This window comes from Equus caballus, chromosome 17, assembly GCF_041296265.1.
Source record: "Equus caballus isolate H_3958 breed thoroughbred chromosome 17, TB-T2T, whole genome shotgun sequence".
In the NCBI taxonomy this organism is placed as follows: Eukaryota; Metazoa; Chordata; class Mammalia; order Perissodactyla; family Equidae; genus Equus; species Equus caballus.
Genome location: NC_091700.1, coordinates 90021209 through 90043752, shown reverse-complemented (window position 1 = coordinate 90043752; position 22544 = coordinate 90021209). Strand labels below are relative to the sequence as shown.

Genomic DNA, 22544 nt, shown 5'->3' with positions numbered 1-22544 from the left:
GTGGTTCCTTCTAATATCAAGTTTCCTGCCAGCCTCGTTAAAATGTCCCCTGACCCCATTACTTTTATTATAAAGGAAATTGACGTAGTGTGGTTAAGACAAAGTAGAACAATATTGGTGCTATCTTTAAAAACCTAATGGTGTCAAGACTTTTTATTGTAAAGGTTTTCTTTTTCTGAAGACAAGAGTGTGAAGCTACAGATTCTTAGCTGTGCATTTCATAGAGACAGAAATCAAGAGAAAGACCATAAAACCCTATTCTTATGGTGTTAGGCAGATAGATGACCCCTGGGCCTCGGATTTCCTGGGTCACAGACTTTGAGCATCCACTAAGTAAATGGGACATCGTTTGACCAGAAATATAACAAATGTATAGCACAGTCTGGTGGTTTTACTGTATTTTTATGTATTAAAATATGAATGCATTTAATAAATTGCAAACTACAGCCCTATGTCCAATGTAGAAAGTGGCAACATTTTATTTTATACAATTGCTCTCGTTGAATAGAGGCATATGGATGCCTCAAAAGTGGAGATATATTCTTTTTTTCAAGTTCAGTATCAAATAAATGTTTGTTTTCCTTTTGACTGACAGGCCATAAACTATAATTACTACTATTCATTGAATGCCTGGCTGCTGCTGTGCCCCTGGTGGCTGTGTTTTGATTGGTCAATGGGCTGCATCCCCCTCATTAAGTCAGTCGGTGACTGGAGGGTAATTGCACTAGCAGCTCTCTGGATCTGCCTAATTGGGCTAATACGCCAAGCCCTGTGCTCTGAAGACAGCCACAGAAGAAGGTGAGAGGTGCCCTGAATCTTAACTTCCACAGGCGTTGAGTCAGAAGCATTTTGCTGAATCCAACACTCATCATTTTAACGATTTTGTGGAAGTAATGTCTAGGGACGTTGATTTCAAATACATATTTATGGCTAGGATGAGTTCCACCCATTTGGAATCCATCGCTGGCTTTCACTCATGGGGAGTGAACATGAAGGAGGGTGAGGTGGGAGCTGCCCTGTCTCTCCTCCCCCTTTCCCCATGAAGTAGCATTTTGAGATCCTTTTCGCTGTAGGTGGTAAAGAGTAATTTATGGTCGGAACAGGGAGTGTAATTGATGTGTGTTGTGCCCATTATTTCACCATTCTCCTTCAGAAAACCCTGGTGGGAACTCTGGTGATTCCTCCTGTTGTTGTTTGGTGCAAAATAAACTGCTGCCCCAGAGAGACTATTCTTTCTCACCAAAAAAGAGGAAAAAAAGAAAAAAAAAGGTTATTGAAAAAATAATTGGGGGGAAAACAAATGTGTTTCATGAGAAAGAAAACTGTTTAAGATGATTTCCTTTAAGCATAAGTGTTTATGGAATTTGATTAGTAATTTCTCAAATTGTTTCACGTTCACCTATGTCTTAAATTGGTTCGTGATTCTAAAGGGCAACAAACTTTAATCCCAATTCACTTATACATGTGCAATAGGATTTTATTATTTTAAATACTGTTGGCACAGGGTCCAGGAAGGAGCCACCAAACTTGACCCTACTTCTTAATTCCTCCTCTTGCATCATATGGGACATTAGAAATAATTGCCTAGTTCCAGAAGTGTTTCATTGCCCAGCTGTCTTTTTATTTGCCTGAAATTTGTGGTGATGTCACACCGAAAAATGATATTAGTTTATTTCAGATTTTATAAAGTATAACCTAGTTAAGTATTATTGTTCCTGTTAAGTTTAGGGAGAAGATTTTTTTTTTCCCATGAAAACTATATTGGACTAATTGGGACCAATCTCCACTGAGCTCTTCAGTGCCTGTATGGTGTGAGGTAGAGTTAGGAGTAAGTGAATTAATAAGGCCTCACAGATGTAGTCATTCCAACTTTCTTCATATGAATTGCATGACTTGTAAGTTTTATCCTCATGCCTGGTGCTAACTTAGTAAGATTTTTATGTCTTATCCTAATACAGCCAGGCTAAACCCTCTCTATTGATGACACTTTTTTGCTGCTGCTGCTACCTTTTCTCAATTGATGGAATGAAAAAAAAAGTCTTTTATCATTAATTTAATGGTGAGTAAGACATTTTTTTGAGATGTCTGCAATAGCCGTTTAAGTACTTCTCATTTTCCAGGATCCTTACGCTGGGCCTGGGATTTCTCATTATCCCATTTCTTCCTGCAAGTAACCTGTTCTTCCGAGTGGGCTTTGTGGTTGCAGAGAGAGTCCTGTACCTCCCCAGTGCTGGGTACTGCATGCTGCTGACTTTCGGATTTGGAACTCTCAGTAAATACACGAAGAAAAAGGTATTGGCCAAGAGTGGTGCCATTCCTAACCAGGACGACTGGATGGATCTTACTGATGACATTTACCCTGTCTCTCTCTTCTTAAGAAACTAGTTGCTGCTTTTGTACTGGGAATTTTGTTCATAAACACACTGAGGTGCATGATTCGCAGCGGCGACTGGCGGAGTGAAGAGCAGCTTTTCAGAAGTGCCCTGTCTGTGTGTCCTCTCAATGCCAAGGTATGCTGGCTGCCCTGTTTCTTTAGAAAGACTTTACTAGGATATAGTTGAAGTTCGACAGCTAAAAGTGAAGAATGTTTACCTTCACACAGAATCTCGCATAAGACCATGACCAAATCCTTGGGTTTTTCTTTGTTGTCGTTTTTTTTTTTTAATGATTTTGATAGAATTTGTTAAAATTCCACTTAGCCAAAATAATTCAAAAGAAATTGTTAAAAACAGACAATGTCAATGCAACAGCACATTACTTAAATGAGGTTTTATTCGTCTTCCAGTTGGTCCAGTCACCCTTTGAAGTGGTGGCAGGGGGAGTGACACCGCACAGGGGCCTGGGGGAGGCACATAGTTGAACCGTTGAGACCCCATTTCAAAACACGTGCTCCAGCCACAGCATTCACTAGCCTCCTCCAATCTATAACTGGAAGAGCGTATTGCCCGTGAAGGGACAGCAGTTTGGTTTGGGGAGTTTAAATTATGCTTTTTGGTGTGAAATAGGACGCGTTTCTGTCACCTGTGGTTTCTCTGCTTGTGATTCCTTTTGTCAGAGTAAGTAAAATAAATGTATAGACTTTAAACTTGGCAGTGTTTTTGTTGAAGCAGTTTGAAAGGAATTTCTTCCACCTGTGTTCTTGATGAATCAAGCTCTTCGTTTAACCAGGAGTGCCTCTTTGAGCGAAACTGAACTTTTTTGAACTTTTAGTGCCCTTGTCTATAAGGGGCATAATCCCTATCTCCTGGGTTGACTGTGAGGCCTTAAGACAATATGGCGTCTGAAGTGCCCTGACATGGTAGGTGCTCAAGAAATGTTAGCTTTCTTAGGCTTACTTTAGTTTTGATTGTCGCCTTAGATGACAAGAAGGCAGTGCTACTTGCTCAAAATGGGAGGGCAAGGGGTTAGGTTGGAAGAGTTTTCTTGTAGTATAGATTATTATTATTATTATTATTAAATAATGATACATTCTCTCTTGCGTCATCAGAATTGCAGCTTCCTAGGATGCTTAAAAGAGATCCTTTGTAGGGGCAAAAGAGAACTTTGTGGAGTTCTGTCTCATTCCACATTCTATGTTAAGAGAAGGCAATGACTTCAGGCAAAATTATATGAGTTAATCTAATGAATAGTTGACTTCTTACTTTGACCCTGAAGTGAAGAATAGTATCAAAGGTGCTGACTCTTTGTTTTTTTCTTGAATTAAAAAAATCTTGTTCATGTTTGGTAGTTAAAACGTGACTTAAATAAAAGAGTGAATGACTTCAAGCTTTTATTGTTAATTTGATTTGTTGGCCTATCAATTTGTCTTATGCTACTAAAAATAAATTGCCTGTGATTTAATTTCATAAATGTTAATGGACTTGCTTTATTTTTGCTTTTCTGTTTGAATCACAGTAATTACGCCTTCTATTTATATAGTCATTCCCCATGAGGAACTCAGATTTCTTTGTAGAGGCTCTATAATTAATCTCCATTATCCTCTCTCTAAGGTTTTTAGAGAGAGGGTATTATTTTCTTTATTTTTCCAAATGGGAGAAACTGAGGCATAGAAAGGTTAGTATTTAGGTGACTAGATAGAGACCTGGTCTGGTGCGGTGTCCAGATCAGATTATCCTAGTAAATGAAGGGGGATGGGACATATGTGACGTTTGTGCCTCTACATCTGCCCTAGTAAGTGATTTCATATGTTATAGGTTAGAAAACACAGGGTGTGCACACAGTCATCCTGTGTCTGTGTATATAGTTTTCTCTCTTTAATTTAAGACATACGTGAAAGACCTCATTTTCAACGTGAACCCGATAGTGATGGTCCTTTCTAAGAACTCTTTTCATTATCAGTATCAGCAAGATAGAGATTTTTTTTTTTACCTTCTACTGTAAATTGCAGTGTAATAAAATTGTCTTTACTTCCTTTCTTTGGCAAAAAGCTAGGTTGATTTCAGGGAAGCGATCTCACTTAGGAAGACACTGGTTTTTGTTCAACTCTGTTGCAGGCAATACATTTTCTGTACTGGTTTCACTTTATATTCATTGAATGTTAAGTAGGCACTTGGCACCTGGCCCCAGATTAGGCCCAGATTTACAAACTGAGACTCGATCGTAATATCCACATAGGTCATGCTGGTGCCTGGTCTGCATTTGAATTACCTACAGTGTCTTGCATATGGTAGGGGCTCAGTATTAGTGATTGAACTGGGCCAAATGGAAATTGCATTTCTTGAGCCTACTTAGTGGATGAGATACCAAGTATCTGATTATATGTATAGTCACTTTTAGTTTTTAAGGCTTAAAAGTATGTTGCACTTTGTGTCAACTCTGTAATACAATTCTAAATTCCTTTAACAATGCAAAGGATCACTTACCACAATGAGATATTTCCTTAAGGATGAACCAGAATGGGTTATAGGATTTTTATGTGTTTAAAACATTTTAAGTTTGGGCTGGCCCCATGGTATAGTGGTTAAGTTCAGCGTGCTCTGCTTTGGAAGCCCAGGTTCACAGGTTTGGGGATCCTGGGTGCAGACCTACACGACTCATCAGCCATGCTGTGATGGCGACCCACATTCAAAACAGAGGAAGATTGGCAACAGATGTTAGCTCAGGCCAAATTTTCCTCAGGAAAAAAAAAATTTAAGTTTAACATCAAATATTGGCAGAATATTTGAAACAAGTTGGTTTTAGCAGTGGTGTTAAGGGCCTTGCGTTGTTGATGCTTTTATGTGTTTGTGTTGCATGTCCCTGGGTTGCAGTGGTGAGTGTTTTCTGTGGCTTCTGTGATGCTCCACTGCCGCAGTGTATGAATCACAAAGGCTAGAGGGAAAGTTCAGGAGTAAACAGGCTTTTTCAATCTTTTCCATTCCACGGAAGCAAAAATCAATCATTCTTTAAACACTATTTTAAGGAAACTATTCATGAGGGTATTTTGCTTTTTTTTTTTTTTACGATGGGTCATCTAGGCAACTGTTTTCTATTCAAATAATTCCCTCCATATAAGCCATGGGATAAGGCTGGCCTGGGTGAACCTGTTTACAGTTCTTGACGTTGGAAAGCTTGCCTTCTAGGCTGCATCAGATCTTTGGTTCCATTGAAATAACCGCAGTCTGAATTTCCAGAGTGCCCTGCTTTCTCTCCGGATCCTCTGGTCTCTGGCATTCTGGGTGTTGAACAGAACACTCTCTATGCTGCAGAGGGCAGTTGAACACTGTCTGAGCTTTTTATTGAGAAAACAGAATTTCCCCGGAACAAAGGCGAGCAGCAGGAGCTCAGGGGCGGAAGAGGCGGGAGTCTTGTTGAAGTCTGAGCAGAAGCTGTATTTGTATTCTGGGGACCACAAGCACATCGCTCACGGGTTGTCTCCAGATTTGGTTCTTTTGTGCGTGGGACAGGAGGTGAAGCAGGGCTTCCAGGCTGCGGCTGGGGAGGCGCCAAGTCGAATCGTTTAGAATACATCTTTCAATGCGTGCTCGGGCAGGGCATTGACCAGCCTCCTCCAAGCTGTAATTTGAAGATGATAATGCCTGCGAATGGGCAATAATTTGGTTCAGGAAGTTTAAATTACACTGTGTGCTGCCCCAAAGCACACATTTCTATCATTGTGCTTTCGCTGCTCGTGATTCCTTTTGTCAGATTAGGTAAAAAGAAATGTATGTACTTTAAAATCGGCAGTTAAAAAAATCTGTTGCATTTGTGCTTAAAGAATGTCGCTCCATACCCTTCCAGAAATATTAGTGTTCATGAAGACATGCTATAACTGTAGGTTGCAATTGATACGGCGGGATATGGTTATGTTTTCAGAGGGGGTTTTGAAGTGTTCTGATGTGATGCTACTGGAATGTGTTTAAACAATTATTGTATTTCACGATATATTCATTTGCTGGGGTTGCCATAACAAAGTACCACAGACGGGGTGGTTTAAACAACAGAAGTTTATTTTCTCGCAGTTCTGGAGGCCAGGGGTCCTCCAGAGGTCCAAGATCAAGGCGTCATCAGGGTTGGTTTCTCCTGAGGCCTCTCCTTGGCTTGCAGAAGGCAGCTTCTCGCTGTGTCCTCATGTGGTCTCGCCTCTGTCTGCATGCATCCCTGGGTCTGTGTGTGTCCAAATTTCCTTTTCTTATAAGGACACCAGTCACATTGGATTAGGGACCCTGACAGCCTCCTTTTACCTTAATCACGTCTTTAAAGGTCCTGTCTCCAAATGCAGTCACATTCTGAGGTGCTGGGGGTTAGGGCTTCAACATAGGAATTTGGGGAGACACAATTCAGCCCTAACACACAACAAGAAAAGCTATTTTACTTTGAGAAAAATAGTAGATGGTACGAATGAATGGGCCTAGAAATCACCTCGAGCAGTCAGCCCCATCTTCACCCAACACCCTAATAAATGGATGTGATACCGTGAGAAAAAAACAGAGGCTTTGGAGCTGGGGTTCAAATCCAGTACCACAACCTTGGGTAAGGCGCTTAACGATGCTGAGGCAGCCCCTCAGCTCGAAAGGGAGGGTGACAGCAGCCACCTGGCACGGCTGCTGTGAGAAGAGACTGTGTGTACAGCGCCGACCCTGCACCTGGCTCAGGGCAGCCCCCAGCCTGTGCCGGCTCCTGATGTCACTGTTGTTATTACTAGTCACCCTCAACACACCTAATTGAACGAATTTCTGTGGCATCATCTCCTCGGAGATAGCTATTGACCTTTACGTTGTAAGCGTCCAACAGGAGCTTTGGATCATCAATTCATACTTCAGATAATAATCCTCATGAGTCTGTGCAGGTCTGCTGGCCCAGTGGCAGGTTGGGTCCCAGCTCCTTCCCTTATAATGTTTTCTGAGCCCACTTGAGAAAATGCCATTAAGTTGGCTTCCCTGGTGCCCTTGAGTTAAGATGACCTGAAAATTTCTGGGAGGTTTGCAGCAATGAGTCTGTCTCTTCCAGTCTGCTTTACCACGCTCTTCAGTCATTAAAAATTCTCTCCTTATTCTCTCTCTCTTTTTAATTGAGGCAAAATTCTCCTAACATAAAATTAACCATTTTTGTTCCTCAAAAAATTAAAAATAGAATTACCAGATGATCTAGCAATTCCACTTCTGGGTATATGTATATGTATACCCAAAAGAATTGAAAGCAGGATCTCAAAGAGATATTTGAACAGAGGTGGTCATAGTAGCAGTATTCACAGTAGCCGAGAGATGGAAGCAACCCAAGTATCCATAGACAGATGAATGGGTGAACAGAATGTGGTACACACATACAATGGAATATCATTCAGCCTTGAAAAGGCAGGAAATTCTGACACATGCTACAACATGGATGAACCTTGAGAAGGTTATGCTAAGTGAAATAAGCCAGTCACAAAAAGACAAATGCTGTATGTTTACACTTGTATGAGGTGTCTAGGGTAGTCACATTCATAGCAACAGAAAGTAGAATGGGGCTGGGTGCAGGGGAGAATGGAGAGTTAGTGTTTAATGGGTACAGAGTTTCAAATATCCAAGATGAAGAGTTCTGGAGATTGGTTCCACAACAGTGTGAATATACTTAACCCTACTGAACTTTACTCTTAAAAATGATTAAGATGGTGACTTTTAAGTTATGTTTATTTTACCGCAATTAAAAAATAAACTAAAAAAATTTCCCATGTTTTTCAGAATAAAATGATTATTATTAACCAGTTTAAAAATTAGCCATTTATAAGTGGACAATTCAATGGCATTAGTACATTCGGTGTGGTGGGACTACCACCTCTCTCTAGTTCTAGAACATTTCAGCATCTCCTTCTCTTTCTATTGCTGTATGCCTGTTGGTTTCTCTAGCTTGTAGTTTGATGAGAGGAGAGAAATGAGAAGGTTTTAGGGGAGCTTTTCCTCCGCGGACTGGCTCTCTCTGGGTGATCACACCACCCATGGCTTTACCTCCTGTCCCTGCCGGCCTGCCACGTTGGTGTCCCCAGCCTGCTCCTGAGCTCAGGTGGCCACCTTGGTCTCTCCACTTGGGTTTTGCAAGGACTTCAAGTCAGCCTGATTCCTCTCCCCCGAGACAAGCCTAGCCACCCATCATGTCACCTTGAAAGCCGTCAGGCCTTCTATTGCTCTTGGGACGAAGACTAAACCAGACCTGCCACCTCTCGGGGTTCCCTGTGCAGTCGGCTCCCCACGCTCTCCAGCCTGGTCTCCCTTGCCCTCTGCACCCCAGTGACACTGTGCTTCTCGTAGTTGCTCAACCAAATGTCCCAGGCTTCCTCCCAGGCCAGGGACCCTCCCCACTTGCCTGCTCCACCTGGGGTGCTTCCTCCAACGCATCCCCTTGACCTGCTGCCCGCCCCGCTTTTCCCTCCGCTGAAAGGCCGTTCACAGGACAGCCTCCCCACTCAAACCAGGAGCCGCCCTCAGGACTCACCTTCCTCCTAGGCCCCCGGGTGCCTCCGAGTGACACACTTATGATGCTGTCATTTGACTCACAGCTGCAGCGGGGGGCCAGGAGGCAGGGGTCTGACCGGTTTGCCCACCACTGTGTCTCTAACTGCCAGCAGTGCCTGGGGTGCAGGGGGCATCAGTCCTCACCTGCAGGAATAAGGGAGGAGGAATTTTATTAGTATAAAGCAGAATGTTTGTAATGCTACAGAAGAAAGGGCTGTGGTTCACAGTACAGACTCGTCTTTCTTCCTCTCACGTCCACATGACTTCACATCTCAGCCCCAGTGAGAGACAGGTGTGTGTGGTGGGCGGCGGAGGGCGGGGGAGTTGAGGGTTTAGCAGTAAAACTAACCCAGCTTCGTAGTTTCCCGCTTTTCTCTGGTGAGCTCTTTAGTTAAGCATCCTTTTGTCGTACTTCAGCGAGACCATCTGCTCATTACCACCCTTTCGTGCCATCTTCTCTTACAGGTGGGGGATTAAAGGAACCCTGGCCAGCCCTCTCTAGGGTTTTAGCTAAAGTTTTGGTGGGTGGGTTTTTTCCTAAATATATTTACCTTTTGTTTTCAGTTAGAAGATATGATAGATACCCTGGAACAAAAAAGTCTATCAGCTGATGGTCAGGTTATTATCTATATTTTCAGGTTCACTACAATGTTGGCAAAAACCTGGCTGATAAAGGCAATCAGACAGCCGCCGTCAGATATTACCGGGAAGCTGTGAGGTACTGCAAGCATCTTGTCCCGTTGATATACGTGTCTTGTTTTAACTTTCTAGGATTAAAAACCTGTCCCCATAAAGACCCCAACTTCGAGATATCTTTACCAATTGCTGAGAGTTTGATGAAGACTGCTGAGCATTAACAGACGGCTTGGTTTCTTTCTCCACTTCCAGATTAAATCCCAAGTACGTTCATGCCATGAATAATCTTGGAAATATCTTAAAAGAAAGGAACGAGCTACAGGAAGCAGAGGAGCTGCTGTCTTTGGCTGTACAAATACAGTAAGCTTTGTTTGTATAATTATGCTCATGGCACAGAAATGCGCTCCTGCCTTCTGCGGTCTGAGCCTTTCTTTTCCTCACTTATCTTTTTAAAAAATGCTCCTCCAGGCCGGACTTTGCTGCCGCCTGGATGAATTTAGGCATAGTGCAGAACAGCCTGAAACGGTTCGAAGCTGCTGAGCAGAGTTACCGGACAGCAATCAAACACAGAAGGAAATACCCGGATTGTTACTACAACCTCGGGCGTCTGGTAAGTGGAAGATGCCCTGTGGCTGCGGAGGACAAGCTTGGTTTTTCCTTTATTTATAGTAAAACGACAGTGGTAACACCTATTTTTGCCTCTCTATATCTTACAAAGTTCTTTCACATTAGTTCTTCTCAGTTGAAGGTAGCCATTTGATTTCCTTCTGTGTAACTTTTTAAGCTCTAATTAGAGAGCAGTTCAACTTGGATTGGCCAAATTTAAGAGATCACAGAGGCAGCAGGTTAAACCAAGGAATAAATTACAATTTTTAATGTCCCTTGTGCCCTGTAAAACAGTACTCCAAGAGGTAACTTCCTGATAAACATCGGTTTCTCTGTTTTTAAAACACGAATAAAAACCGAGATTAAAAAAACAAATTCATAATGTGATTTCTGAGCTTCCGTCTTCTCCTTCCTCCAGGGACAGCTCCCTGCACCCCCGGGGCCTTCCTTCTGAGAACTGTTCTCCCCATAAAAGACGGCTCAGGAGGACAGGATTTATTGCAAAGGGCTTTGAGACGATGCGATGGAGATAGAAAATAATGTGTCCTATAGTGACTTTCTTTTTTTAGTTATTGACATAATATTTATAAAGGTCTGATTGATCTTGATTTTCTTTTTTATAGTTTATTTTTTTACTCAAATAAATATTATAGCAGTAACTAATAGAATAAGTCCAATAATCTTAAAATCTGAAAACACATATTTGATAAGGGATGGTGAAATAGATTCTGTCATCATTTCTGAAAAGCCTCCGTGAGTTTCCACAGCTTGATCAGTAAAGTTCTGGATTTCGTTAATAAAGAAAAGAACCACACACAAAAAACATGGTAATGATGTGAGGTGATGAGGTGGTGACTAACCTGATTGTGTTAATCATTTCACAATATATAAGTGTATCAAATCATCACATCGTACAGCCTAAACTTAGATATGTTATATGCCAATTTTATGTCAATAAAGCTGGAAAAAGAAAGAAAACTTACCCCCCAGAGTGCAGAATTAAACAAGAATGATTGTATATTCTCCCTTCCCTTAACCCTTTAATTTGGTTTCAAGAAACTAAATACATATGTTCCTCATATATTTAGTTCTGTTAAATAAAATTGTTAAGGAAAAAACTTTTTGCTCATTTTAGTGAAACTGGAATACATGCGTAGTGATGTGATTTTTAAGAGAAGTTTATGTACAATTTTCTGGATTTTATCTAGCCCAGCCTCACAGGTGAGATTGCGTCAAAGTTGTTTCAAAGAGATGCCTGTTTATCCTCATTTTGAAGTCCTGAAGCTTCTTGGTCTGGTGGAGTCCTCGTGCTTTCGAACCCAGTGGTTCCCAAAACTGGTTGTACGTCTAAGTCATCCCCCCATCTCAGATTTAGGAAGTCAGAAGCTCCATAGAGGATCGGTATTTACAAAAACCAACAAAATTCCCAGGTGATTCCACTACCGTGTTGTTGGCCCTGCATTTGGGAAGCAGATCTGTCTGAACCTTGAGCAGACAGACTGACCAAGTCAGAGCAGAAGAAACTGTTTAAGGAGAACAAGCTAGAAAACATGAACTGTTTTAAGTTTATTGAAAGTCCAGGCTTCAGTTTTTACCGTGACGAGAACGTGTTTGGTCTAAACTGCTTTGTTTCTGGACTGGGTACCCATGACTGTGTGAGTTGTGGAGGTAGGATTTTATGCATGGAGGAAAGAAGATGGCAGGAGCATGTGGCTAATGATGGTGAAGTTTTACTTCTCTCACTCTGCATCAGTCACTTTAATTGGGCAGGTACTGCTTGTTTTCTAAATTTTAAAGTGAAGTCGCTTATGTGTTTTTATTATTCAAAAAATAGAGAACATGTTTCAGTTACAATGTATCAAAGGAAGGTACCATCTCTATACACTTACTCTAGTGTGGAAAAGAAGAATTCTTTCTCCCTGGGCACAGGGGGACGGTGGCAGTAATGTGACTGAATCCACACCACAGCAAGGTGTGTGAACAAGGAAGGTTGATAGCAAGATATTCCTGTTGCCCCACTTAACTTTCTCCAGAGCCACTTGACCTTCCATGCCTTTCTGGGTTTTTTTCAGGTTTTTTAATGTTTTAAAATTTTGTGCTTTATGATCTTGCTACATATTTTGCTGTTGAAACAGCTTTCTCTGTGAAACCTGAAGATTCAAGGAGAGCTAAAATTATTCTAGTGCTAAGCTGCTGTAAGGGAGGAAAAAAACCTTTTTCCTCTACCCTCCTGGGTTCTCTGACTGGGGCCCTGCAAATTAGACTGAGCACTGACAGATTAACAAGAGAAAAACAGAGTTTATTAATACATGCATTGTGCATACACATGGGAGAAACTCAGTGATGAGTAACTCAAAGGGATGGTTAGAACTTGGGCTTATATAGCATCTTCACAAAGAACAATAAATTTGAAGAGAAGTAACAAGACAAAGGAAGAGGTTGCAGGCTTCCAAGGGTGGCAAACAGTCAGAAGGTCAATGTACAGGGGAGAGGAATGAAGTAAGGTTTGTCTGTGTCAGTCCTTCTTCATGACCGTAAAACTTCCCCAGGAAAGGGGACTTATGGAGTCCTCATTTCTCAGTCTCTGCTTTAGCTAGAAAAGAGAAGCTCCAAGAAGCCTTCTTTTTGTATCTGTTGACTCTCAAATGCCAGCAGTGCAATAATCCTTATGCCGAAGTGGTATATTTGGGGTGGCACGTTTTGATCCTCTTCATTTTTCTCTCTGGACAGGAGGGTAGGAAGACAGTAAAACTTCACCATAATGATAAAAGTAGAGACCAAAAAATTCGATTACGTGCAGAGTAGGGTGGATCCTTACAAAGTTAATGAAGTGAGAATGGGGGATGGGAGCAACTTGGGTATTATCTGAATGCTTGCGTTGGGTGGTTATTGCAGGGGTTACTGTTTCTGGTTACTGTGTCTTTTTAATTAGTTACTCGTATGGCATATACGTATATCCACGTGAATTCTTCTTTCATTCCCTTTTTTTTTTCTTTTTTGGAAGTAGCTTTTTAGGTTATCATTTGCGAAGTGAGTGTGTCTGCCTGCTGCCTTCTAGTTATACTTTAAAGCTCTAACACTTAGCAGTCTTCTCCTTCCCGTAGTAGCTGCCTATCACTGCAATTCCTTGCGGTTTGGAAAAATAGAGAATTTGTGCTCCATCAGCCCTCTGTAATACAGAGTTCCATCCAAAGAAAGGAAGATAGAATGTAAAATGTGGGATTTTACCATGTGCTCCAGTCCTTGGAATTCATCCCACTTGCACGTAGAAGATCCTCTGTAGTATTAGCTGTGTTGAGACCTTGTACTGCTCTCGGTGTATATTGTTTGCTAATTATGCTACCGTGAGGTGATCTTCCTATGTTCCCTTCTGCCAACTGTTCCTGCTTATTTAAAGATTTTGCTCTCCGTTGCTGTTTAATTATCCAGCTTTTGCCTGCCTGACAGCTTAAAAGCATTAAGAGCTTAATCTTTAACAGCTCAACTAACACATTTTTGTATTGGCAAATAACTTAAAAGTTTCTTTTTTAAAAATCCTCCTTAGTCCCCCTTTAGTAACAGAGACAGAAATGTGTTTTGATTTCTGGACCCAGATAAGAAGGAAATACAATGTAGTTGTCTGGTGAAATAGGAAATTGGGGAGAGCTGGATTATTTGGGGCATGCTACTGGTGCTGGAGAGGGACGGTCACAGTGACTGGAGACATTGCTAGAGACAGTTCGTCATGCAAGGACTGTTTGTGTCACTCAGGATCCATTCAGGAAAACAGCAACCATGGTAACTAAGTATTGCAAATAGAGAAGATTCAGTACAGGGAATTGGCTAGACAGTTGTTGGAAGGCTGGAAGAACAAAAATGGTGAGGTAATATTAACTCAGAGTAAAAGGAAAGCCTGTAGCATTGGGGGAACAAACGGGAGGAAGTGGTGCCAGCAGAAGTTAAGAGCTGAGATCCTGAAGGAAGAATCTCTGCTTCCAGCCCTGGGACTGTGGAGGAAGGGACAGAGCCACTTCAGAGACACTGCTGAAGATAAGGAAGGAGAGAGGAGAGTGGGGGGAAAGGGCCACTCCCCTCTTCCAGCGCTCTGAGGTCACCTGTGACTCCTATTGGAAGAGATTTAACAAAAGCCTCGTGGCAAAGGACCCTGGGAAATATAGTTTGCAGAATGTAGAAGGTGGGGCATGGGACTAATAGGTAAATAACGTGCGCGTCATCCACCCACTTTCTGGATGGGTGGTTCTTGCAACGTCACCATTTTTCTCTGCTTCCCTTAGAGTATTGTTCACTTTGTATAGATGCTATAAGAAGGGTAAAGGTCAAGACAAAAGTAAATTTTACCTGATTCAGTCTGTTGTTAATCTTCAATAAATAATAATAATAATAATAGTAATAAATAATAAAATACATGAAGAATTTTCCTGTTGTTTAAATGAAATTATGTTGGTTTTCCTGAGTGTGTTAGAAAGAATATCACCAGGGATTTTGTCCATGTGACTCAAATGCATATCACTTGCTAGGGAGAATTGACGGAGAGATCAATGCAACATCAAATAGAGAGAGACAATTAAATGTTAGTATGATAGCAGTCTAAAGTATTTTTAAGTTTTTTGAACTTTTCGTATTTCCTCATTTAAGGGGTAAAATACTTAACTTGTCTCTGAGTCCCATGGGAAACTCTGACAACATCTTTAGCAAGTGGATATTCACAAATGTTTCCATAATGCATTAAACCTTTCCTTTTCTTGTATAATATGCCACCTATTTGCTGTGTAGGTCATAGGGCAAGTCAGAATGTTTCTGTTTTCTACTGAAAAGACGGACTTGACAGTAAATAAAGAAATAGGCTTAAACTCATGAATTGTTATCATTTGTACTTTTTGCAGAATATAAGGCACTGAGTTCATTCACATAAGATGTGCTTTTGAACTGAGTTAAAGAGAGCCAAAGGGTCACCTGCTGAAAACTCCATCACTTTCTCCCTGAGTGCTTTTATTCACCATGAAGTGGAGAGCTGCCATTTGGTATTCTGTTATGGATGTTAAACAACATGCTCTCTCAAAAGAAAGCAGCAGATAATTCTCTCTTCCTAAAGGAGGCGCACAGGCTCCAGAATGCCAAGGGGTTTTGCATTACCACATAAGGCTTTTCCAAGGAATTTACAATGTCTGATCTACTCATAGTTGTATGTGAAGCTTAGATGTGGGCAGGAAGAGGCTACTAGACCATTCTTCACGAGATGAATTTGACACACTTAGCTTTTTTTTTTTTTTTTGAAGATTAGCCCTGAGCTAACATCTGCTGCCAATCCTCCTCTTTTTGCTGAGCAGACTGGCCCTGAGCTAACATCCGTGCCCATCTTCCTCTATTTTGTATGTAGGATGCCTGCCACAACATGGCTTGACAAGTGGTGCCATGTCCGCACCCGGCATCGGAACCAGCAAACCCTGGGCCACCAAAGCAGAATGTGTGAACTTAACCGCTGTGCCACTGGGCCGGCCCCAACACACTTAACTTTTAGTCACGTTAAATGTTTTGTTTTCCCTTTAAAGTAATACTTTTTCAAAGACAGACTATATGAAGTCTTTCTAGAAAAAGATTGGTGATTAGGGGCTGGCCCCATGGCATGGTGGTTGAGTTTGCACACCCCACTTTGGCAGCCCAGGGTTCACAGGTTCATATCCTACACACGGCTCATGAAGCCATGCTGTGGTGGTGTCCCATGTGCAAAATAGAAGATTGGCACAGATGTTAGCTCAGGGACAATCTTCCTCACCAAAGGCAAAAAAGGCTAATGATTAGATTTTTACCTTATTTCTTTTCAGTAGTCTGAAATATGATTCGACACTTGGAATCACTAAGTTATAGGTTAAGAAGTTGTAGCCTTGGGAGCTAGACCACTCCGTTCTAATGCCTGCTGTACAATTTCTAGATGTGTAACTTTAGGCGAGTTACTTAATTTCTCTATTTTTCAGTTGCTTCATCTGTAAAATGAGGATAGTTTTCTACTTCATTGAGATTATTTTGAGAGTTAAATGAGTTAATATGAAAAAATTGAAGCTCAATAAATACAAGTTAGGTTTTGGATTTGGTTTGGTAATGTCTTGGAAAGGGAAAGCAGAAAAATTGGAATATATTGATTTTTTGGGTCCATGCTTTATTTTCAGTATGCAGATCTGAATCGTCATGTGGATGCATTGAATGCCTGGAGAAATGCTACTGTGCTGAAACCGGAGCACAGTTTGGCCTGGAACAACATGATCATACTTCTTGACAATACAGGTACAGAAAGATGAACTGAATCAATCAGGAAATTGCCCCACAGCACAATACCATTGGATAGTTAGGAAACATAGATTATTGTGCTTTTGTTTTCCCTAGTGTATGTTAGAGTTTTAAAAAATAATACTCTGGGGTTCAATATTTTGCATTATAAAATTGTCTATTCTTCTAGAAAATGGAGATTACTTTGACATATTGGAATATGAATATTCGAGGAAAATGACAGTTTGCTTAGCATTAGCGTTGAGGAGTGGAGGAAGATTTGTGCCAGTAGCTCATTTCTTCTGAAGCCTGTTATCTAGGATGCTGGAGGTACCCAGAAGTGAGCGAGAATGGCTTCAGGGCTTATGACACAGACGGTGCCAGGTCCGTGCTCTAAAGTTCATGGACTGTGCTCGGAGGAGGTGCCCTGAAACCTACACTCATTTTAGATTCGGTGCTAACAGATTTGACAATCTGGTTTCTTAGCCCATAGCAGACTTAGTCAATTAGTAATCACTCTGCTCCCCTCGTTTGAAAAATCCAAGCATCCCATAAGAAATGATAGTTTTAATTTGGCAGAATTTAAAGCTAGTAAGCCGTTTAAGCAGTGTGGAGAAGAGATAGACATTTGTTTCTAACGAAAGTATAGAATGTATACTTCAGTGTGATACATATTCAGTTATTAAGGTGTTCCTAGGATACTCCTATTCTGCATACTCATTTTCTTTGATTTGGGTATAACTGGTATCAGGGGAAAAATAAAACTAGGTTTTATATGCTTTTTACTGAATTTAATCAAAAACTGTTCGTTTATTATGTCAGAATTATGCTGGGCTGTGGTGGCTTTGTGACTGATGCCGTCCTATGTGTGTATGTGTTACACGTTCTACATTGATTTTCTTAAGTAGTTTATTCGTGATTGTTGTGTATAGTGCACATAAGCCTGTTAATTTGAAAGAGAGACTCAAATACTAGTACAGTGTTAACCTGTTGTTGTTTTCCGCTTTCTCCTCCAGGTAATTTAGCCCAGGCTGAAGCAGTTGGACGAGAGGCACTGGAGCTGATCCCTAACGACCACTCTCTGATGTTCTCGTTGGCGAATGTGCTGGGGAAGTCACAGAAATACAAGGTGTGTACGCCGCAGGCCAGGATTTCTTACAGTTGATGCCAGCATCTGACAGAAGCCATAAATGTTACTTCTGCCCAGTTAAATTCGGAATTAGGCCAGAACAGTGCACCACTGTGGCTTGGTCAATTTGCCTCCTGGAGAAGTTGGCCCAAAAGATGGATTTGTGGGGTCAACTACGTGTCCTTTCTCATCAGAATTCACCACTGTTGCTCAAACGTGGGGAGGGGAAGCCCAGAGAAGGGGCAGTGACAGCTCATCCAAGCAGATGCCCGGCCCCAACCCTGGCACAGAGCGGTTTGATTCTGTTCCTGCTGTTGGGCTGGAGTTCTGGTTTTATTTGTGGGCGCCATCTTCACACTAAAAGAATAATGGCCCCTGGAGAATACATGACTGGTTCTTGCTAGTTCCAAGCTTTTCCTCATCTAGAGTCAGTTATGGGTCATCTGCAAGGCCCTCAAAGTGTCTGACCAACAAAAACCACACGCTATTAAATCTGGGTTCTAACTGCCCTCCCAGGATCAGCCCAGAGTAGACTGAATCGGAAGGTGCATAACTCCCCGTGTATCCAGGGGGACTCAGCGCTCCCAATACTGGCAATCTCAAACCATCATTTTGTGCCAGAGGGAGCATGTTAAAAGACAGATGCCCAGATTCCTACCTGCAAGAGATACTGTCTCGGTTGAGTAAGGTCTGGAAATATGCCTTTTTTAACCAGCATCCTGGGTGACTAACAGAGGTGTTACAGAAAACACACTTTTAGAAGCAGTGCAATAGTCCTTTCGTGAGAGAGAGATTTTCTTTCAGAATCAGGGGTTGTATCTAATTTTGATCACACTAGGCCTAAACGTTAGTCATTAATTACTGTATGTTCCGATGTTACTTACTTCTATTCTGCTCATTAGATATCATTATCAGTATAGTTTTCTGTAACAATATTAAGATATTTCTCTCATTTTTGAATAATAGGGAGTTTAAAAGCTTCAGTATATATTTTAGCATTTCTAGATTTTGCTCCACAGATGACTTTTTGAGGGGTTTAGTTGTATTTTTTGCAACTCTGCTTATGTAGCAGGGGAGGAGGTGTGGTTTGTGGATTTCCCTTCTCATGAGTTTTCCAGTCACCTGTGTCAGCCTGGGATGGGTCTGGAGTGTCCAATGACCAGCCACAGTGAGTCATCTTCAGGATGTGACTTCTGTAATCGTTGTATTGATTTTTCTATCATCCCACAGCCTATACACTGGAATTCCTGTTAAGGGGACAGAACCCAGGGTTCCTTTGGCTTCCGGTTCACATTGTTCTTTTTCCAGATAAAGTAGAAAAGACTCTGGTAGAGCAGAATGGAGGTTCCCCATTTCTCTCCACATGTTGTATCCTAATTGTCTAGGCCAGGGTGCTGAGCCTAAGATAATGGAACGGACTCTGAAATCTGGAATAAGATGCTTACTGTGCGCACTGGGCACATCTAGCTGTATCTAGATACTTCTGGTCTTATTACTTACTTGATATCTTTCTTTAAATAGATTTTTAACACAAATAAATGTATTTAAAGTGGAAACATGATATCACTGCTATAAATACTAGGTAACTGAGAATAGAATAGTTTTATTATGTCTCCGGTAGATACTGTTAAACAAGGCTCCAAGCCTGAGGTCACCGTCTCAACTTCAAAGGGAGGTTGGCAGATGTTAGAAGGAGTGACCCCCAAACCACCACCAAACAGAGATTTTTGTCCAGACTTTTTTTGAACCAGAAGAAAGGAAGGCAGGTTGAAGTGGGAACTCCTGTCTTTCTGTGCAATTCATGGTTTCAGCTTCACGTCGGATCACCTGTGTCACCTTCCCTAGTTGGAGCGGTCTATAGGGTGTCCCTTGTGAAACGCTGTCCAAGGGAATAGACGTGGATTTCAGGGTGTTGCTGTGGCGATGCTGGTACCCTGCGGCCAGTGTGGCTGAAATGACCTCGAGTGCCCTGTCCCCTCTGCAAGGACTTTCTCTGTCCCATGTGTTACCCTAAACCTTTGTCAAATACATTTTGTCTAATACACTTCAAAAAATAATATACTAGTTTCCCTTTCTATTGATGAAAAAAATATCCCCGATTTTAAATGTGAGTTTATTTATTTGTTCCTTGGCATAAATCAGCTCGTTGCCTGGCTCTTTCAGCATCCCCACACCTCCACAGATCAGTCTATAAACAGTTCATTGCTTTCCAGAACAGAGCTGTTAAGAAGCCTGATTTAATAGATGAGCATTTCGTGGGCTTTGAATACCCACAGACATTTGTGTTCTAAAGAGGCCTCCAGCCTTGCCGTCCCTCCCAGGACTCCGGTGCAGTCCCAGGGGCCACTGAAGCATCCTCTCAGGGCTGCCCCACTGTCACTCAAGATGGAGCCTGTCCACCCACACTCACCTCACCCCCCAACCTGTTCTTCCTCCTCCTTTTGTCAACATGCCATCGTTTTTATATCTTCCAGGCCCAGGAAATTTGCCTCATTTTTTCTGCCCCAATTCCCTCCCTTATCCTCCCATTCCTTCCCACCCAGCCTCCTCATCACCCATTCAGGGTGCAGGCCCTGCCTTGCCAAGAGCAGCAGCCCCCTGACTGAGTGTAAGGCCTGCGCACGCTGTCCTGAATGCCACCACATCCTCCAAACCTGACTCCGACAGCACATCGTCCCGAATCATATCCACACTCGTGGGCATTTGAGAATTTAGTTAAATGAATCAAGAATGAATCTCGCATCCCCTCGAGAACTCCTAACTTGGTTTTCTTCTCTTAATCAGTAGCCTCTAGTTAACACATCTTAAAGCACATTTCAATTCCCTGGCCTTCTTATTTCTCAAATTTTAGATTTTTAACTGGAAATGTTTGAAAATCATCAGAAACATCATGACTTCTTAGAAACCACTACAAATCTACACAATCTATTTGATTTTTTTTTTTTTTTTGCAGTGTATCTAACATGACAGGAAAGTCTTAGACTTCCTTGTGGGAGTTTCAGCTACTGAAACTTGGAGCAGACCCTGACTTTGAACCGAGTTCTGAAAGTGATGTTTGCTGACATCCTGATGTATATTATCCTGATGTCTTTTTTCCATCCCTCATGGATGACATTTCTAAAACACTAGAGTTTTCTCTGCCAGCTCTGTCTGAAGGTTGTGGTTTCAGAGATGTTCACCCAAATGCCCAGCCTGTTTCTCAGGAGTGCATAGCCCATTACAAGACAAGGAAGCCGGCCTCCCTTCACCTTATAAAACACATGATCCTGGACGTGGGAAGCCCACCTGGAAACACTCACGTAGGGCGCAGATGGAAGGAGCAAACCTGTCCCCCAGCCGCCAGCTTTGGTTGTTTAAGTTTGGTGGTCTGATGCAGATTAAAGCAGGTGTGGCCCTCTAGGAGCACAAATGCAGGCGGCGTGAAGAGCTGCCCCTGGCAGGTTAGGCGTCTTTATTTCTGAGCATTATGGTAGAAAGGGACCATCCAGTCAGCCGCGGTCCAGTAACGATCAGGTGAGGGAACACTTGGCCGTGCTTCTTCGTGACCTGATTGGCAGTGAGTACCATTTGGAGGAAACAGAGGCCTATACAACGGTCAGTTCACACACATCAGGGGTGTTTGGTCGGGCTCATGTGCTGTCCTGCAACAGTTCAGGTGACAGGTCTGTCCCTCAGTCTCTGGTCATTTTTTCCAGCTAAATGGTTTGCTGAGGTGGTTGTGGGTTCTTGGGGGAGATTAAATAGGCCCCAGCTCCCACCTTGAGAATCCTGGAAATGAGTTATTGGTGTAACCGATAGTGACGCTTTCATGGGTGTCCTCAACAGCCCAGCCCTTTCCTGCTCCTTTGGCCTTCCCTCTCCCTCCCCTGCACCCTGAACCGAACCATTTGCTTGAAGTTGCGGAATTCCGGGCACTTCAGGGAGGCAGGAGGCAGAGCTCATCAGCATATTCGTCCTCTCTCAGCAGCTGCCATTGCTTTCCACTGACCCTCACCCCTCACTCCTGCCCTGTCACCTTTGCCCTGTCACATGTTTCCCTGACTGCCCTTCCAAGTCTCTTCTCAACAGGGTGTGGCCCTGCTGGGCGTTCCAAGTGTTCCTGGGAGAAGGATACCGTGGACCAAAACGAGCACATTAGAAGTTTGGAAACCATAGGCAATAAAACTGTGTGTTACTTTTTCATCATGTGCAATACCTTATTTTTTGTGTATTTTTTCTTTTAGGAATCTGAAGCTTTATTCCTCAAAGCAATTAAAGCTCATCCAAATGCTGCAAGTTACCATGGCAATTTGGGTAAGGGGAATTTTCACTTTCAACCATATCGAAATTCCATGTAATCTTAATGAAATGGGTATATTTCTGTAAAATCAACATTGGGAAAGTCAGGGTTTTTTTTTTAAATCTAGCCTGTATTGTCCTTTATAATGTGGGGTTTTTTTTTTAAAGAAATGATTAGATTTAGAAGGTAGCTAAAATAGTCATAATTCCAAATCTTAGTAGTATGACCAAAATAACCCCCAAAATCCCCCACTCACTTTATCGCCTTCTTAATGATGAAACTCGTATTTTCTTTGTGTGAAGAATTCTCGAATGCTAAACTGGGAAGTACTTTGGAAGTTGAAAGTCTGAATTTTGTCTTTTTCCTTTTTCCATATTGGACTCCATTCCAGTCTGGTCTCCTCCATGTTCTTATGTTCTCTTAGGCCTTGGCTAAAAATGTATTTACAATGATTTATTCCCTAGAATTCCTGTCTTCCATTTTTAAGTCTCAATAATTAAGATTTTTTGAGCACAGTAGGTAGATGTTTAGAATGCTCAGTCAAATGAAAATTTTTTCACCGCGTCTGTTCCCTGTGGAGTCGGGAGCTTCTCATCGTGAAAGTCATGAAGCATCAATGGTTATTCCTCTGCCCATGTCGAAAGTTCGTTTTACTTACAAATCATAATAATCAGAGGCTTACCATTCTAATAATTAGATTTACTTTAACTAACATTTTATGATC

The 22544-nt window shown here is 41.9% G+C and overlaps 1 protein-coding gene across 10 annotated transcripts in view; it reads left to right on the top strand.

Moving 5' to 3' along the window:
- Nucleotides 1-22544, top strand: part of TMTC4 (transmembrane O-mannosyltransferase targeting cadherins 4) — a 59565-nt gene that overhangs the window by 35209 nt on the left and 1812 nt on the right. For 6 of the 10 annotated variants that reach the window (XM_005601323.4, XM_005601320.4, XM_014732185.3 and 3 more), the window contains 9 exons: nucleotides 596-798; nucleotides 2121-2292; nucleotides 2379-2510; nucleotides 9548-9627; nucleotides 9798-9905; nucleotides 10014-10155; nucleotides 16316-16430; nucleotides 17429-17541; nucleotides 21765-21834. In XM_005601323.4, the coding sequence (XP_005601380.1) occupies nucleotides 596-798; nucleotides 2121-2292; nucleotides 2379-2510; nucleotides 9548-9627; nucleotides 9798-9905; nucleotides 10014-10155; nucleotides 16316-16430; nucleotides 17429-17541; nucleotides 21765-21834 (1135 nt within the window). Of the gene's footprint in view, nucleotides 1-595; nucleotides 799-2120; nucleotides 2293-2378; nucleotides 2511-9547; nucleotides 9628-9797; nucleotides 9906-10013; nucleotides 10156-11359; nucleotides 11582-16315; nucleotides 16431-17428; nucleotides 17542-21764; nucleotides 21835-22544 lie in introns of all 10 variants that reach the window. The other 4 variants (XR_011428075.1, XR_011428076.1, XM_070240452.1 and 1 more) reach the window with 2 other exon arrangements.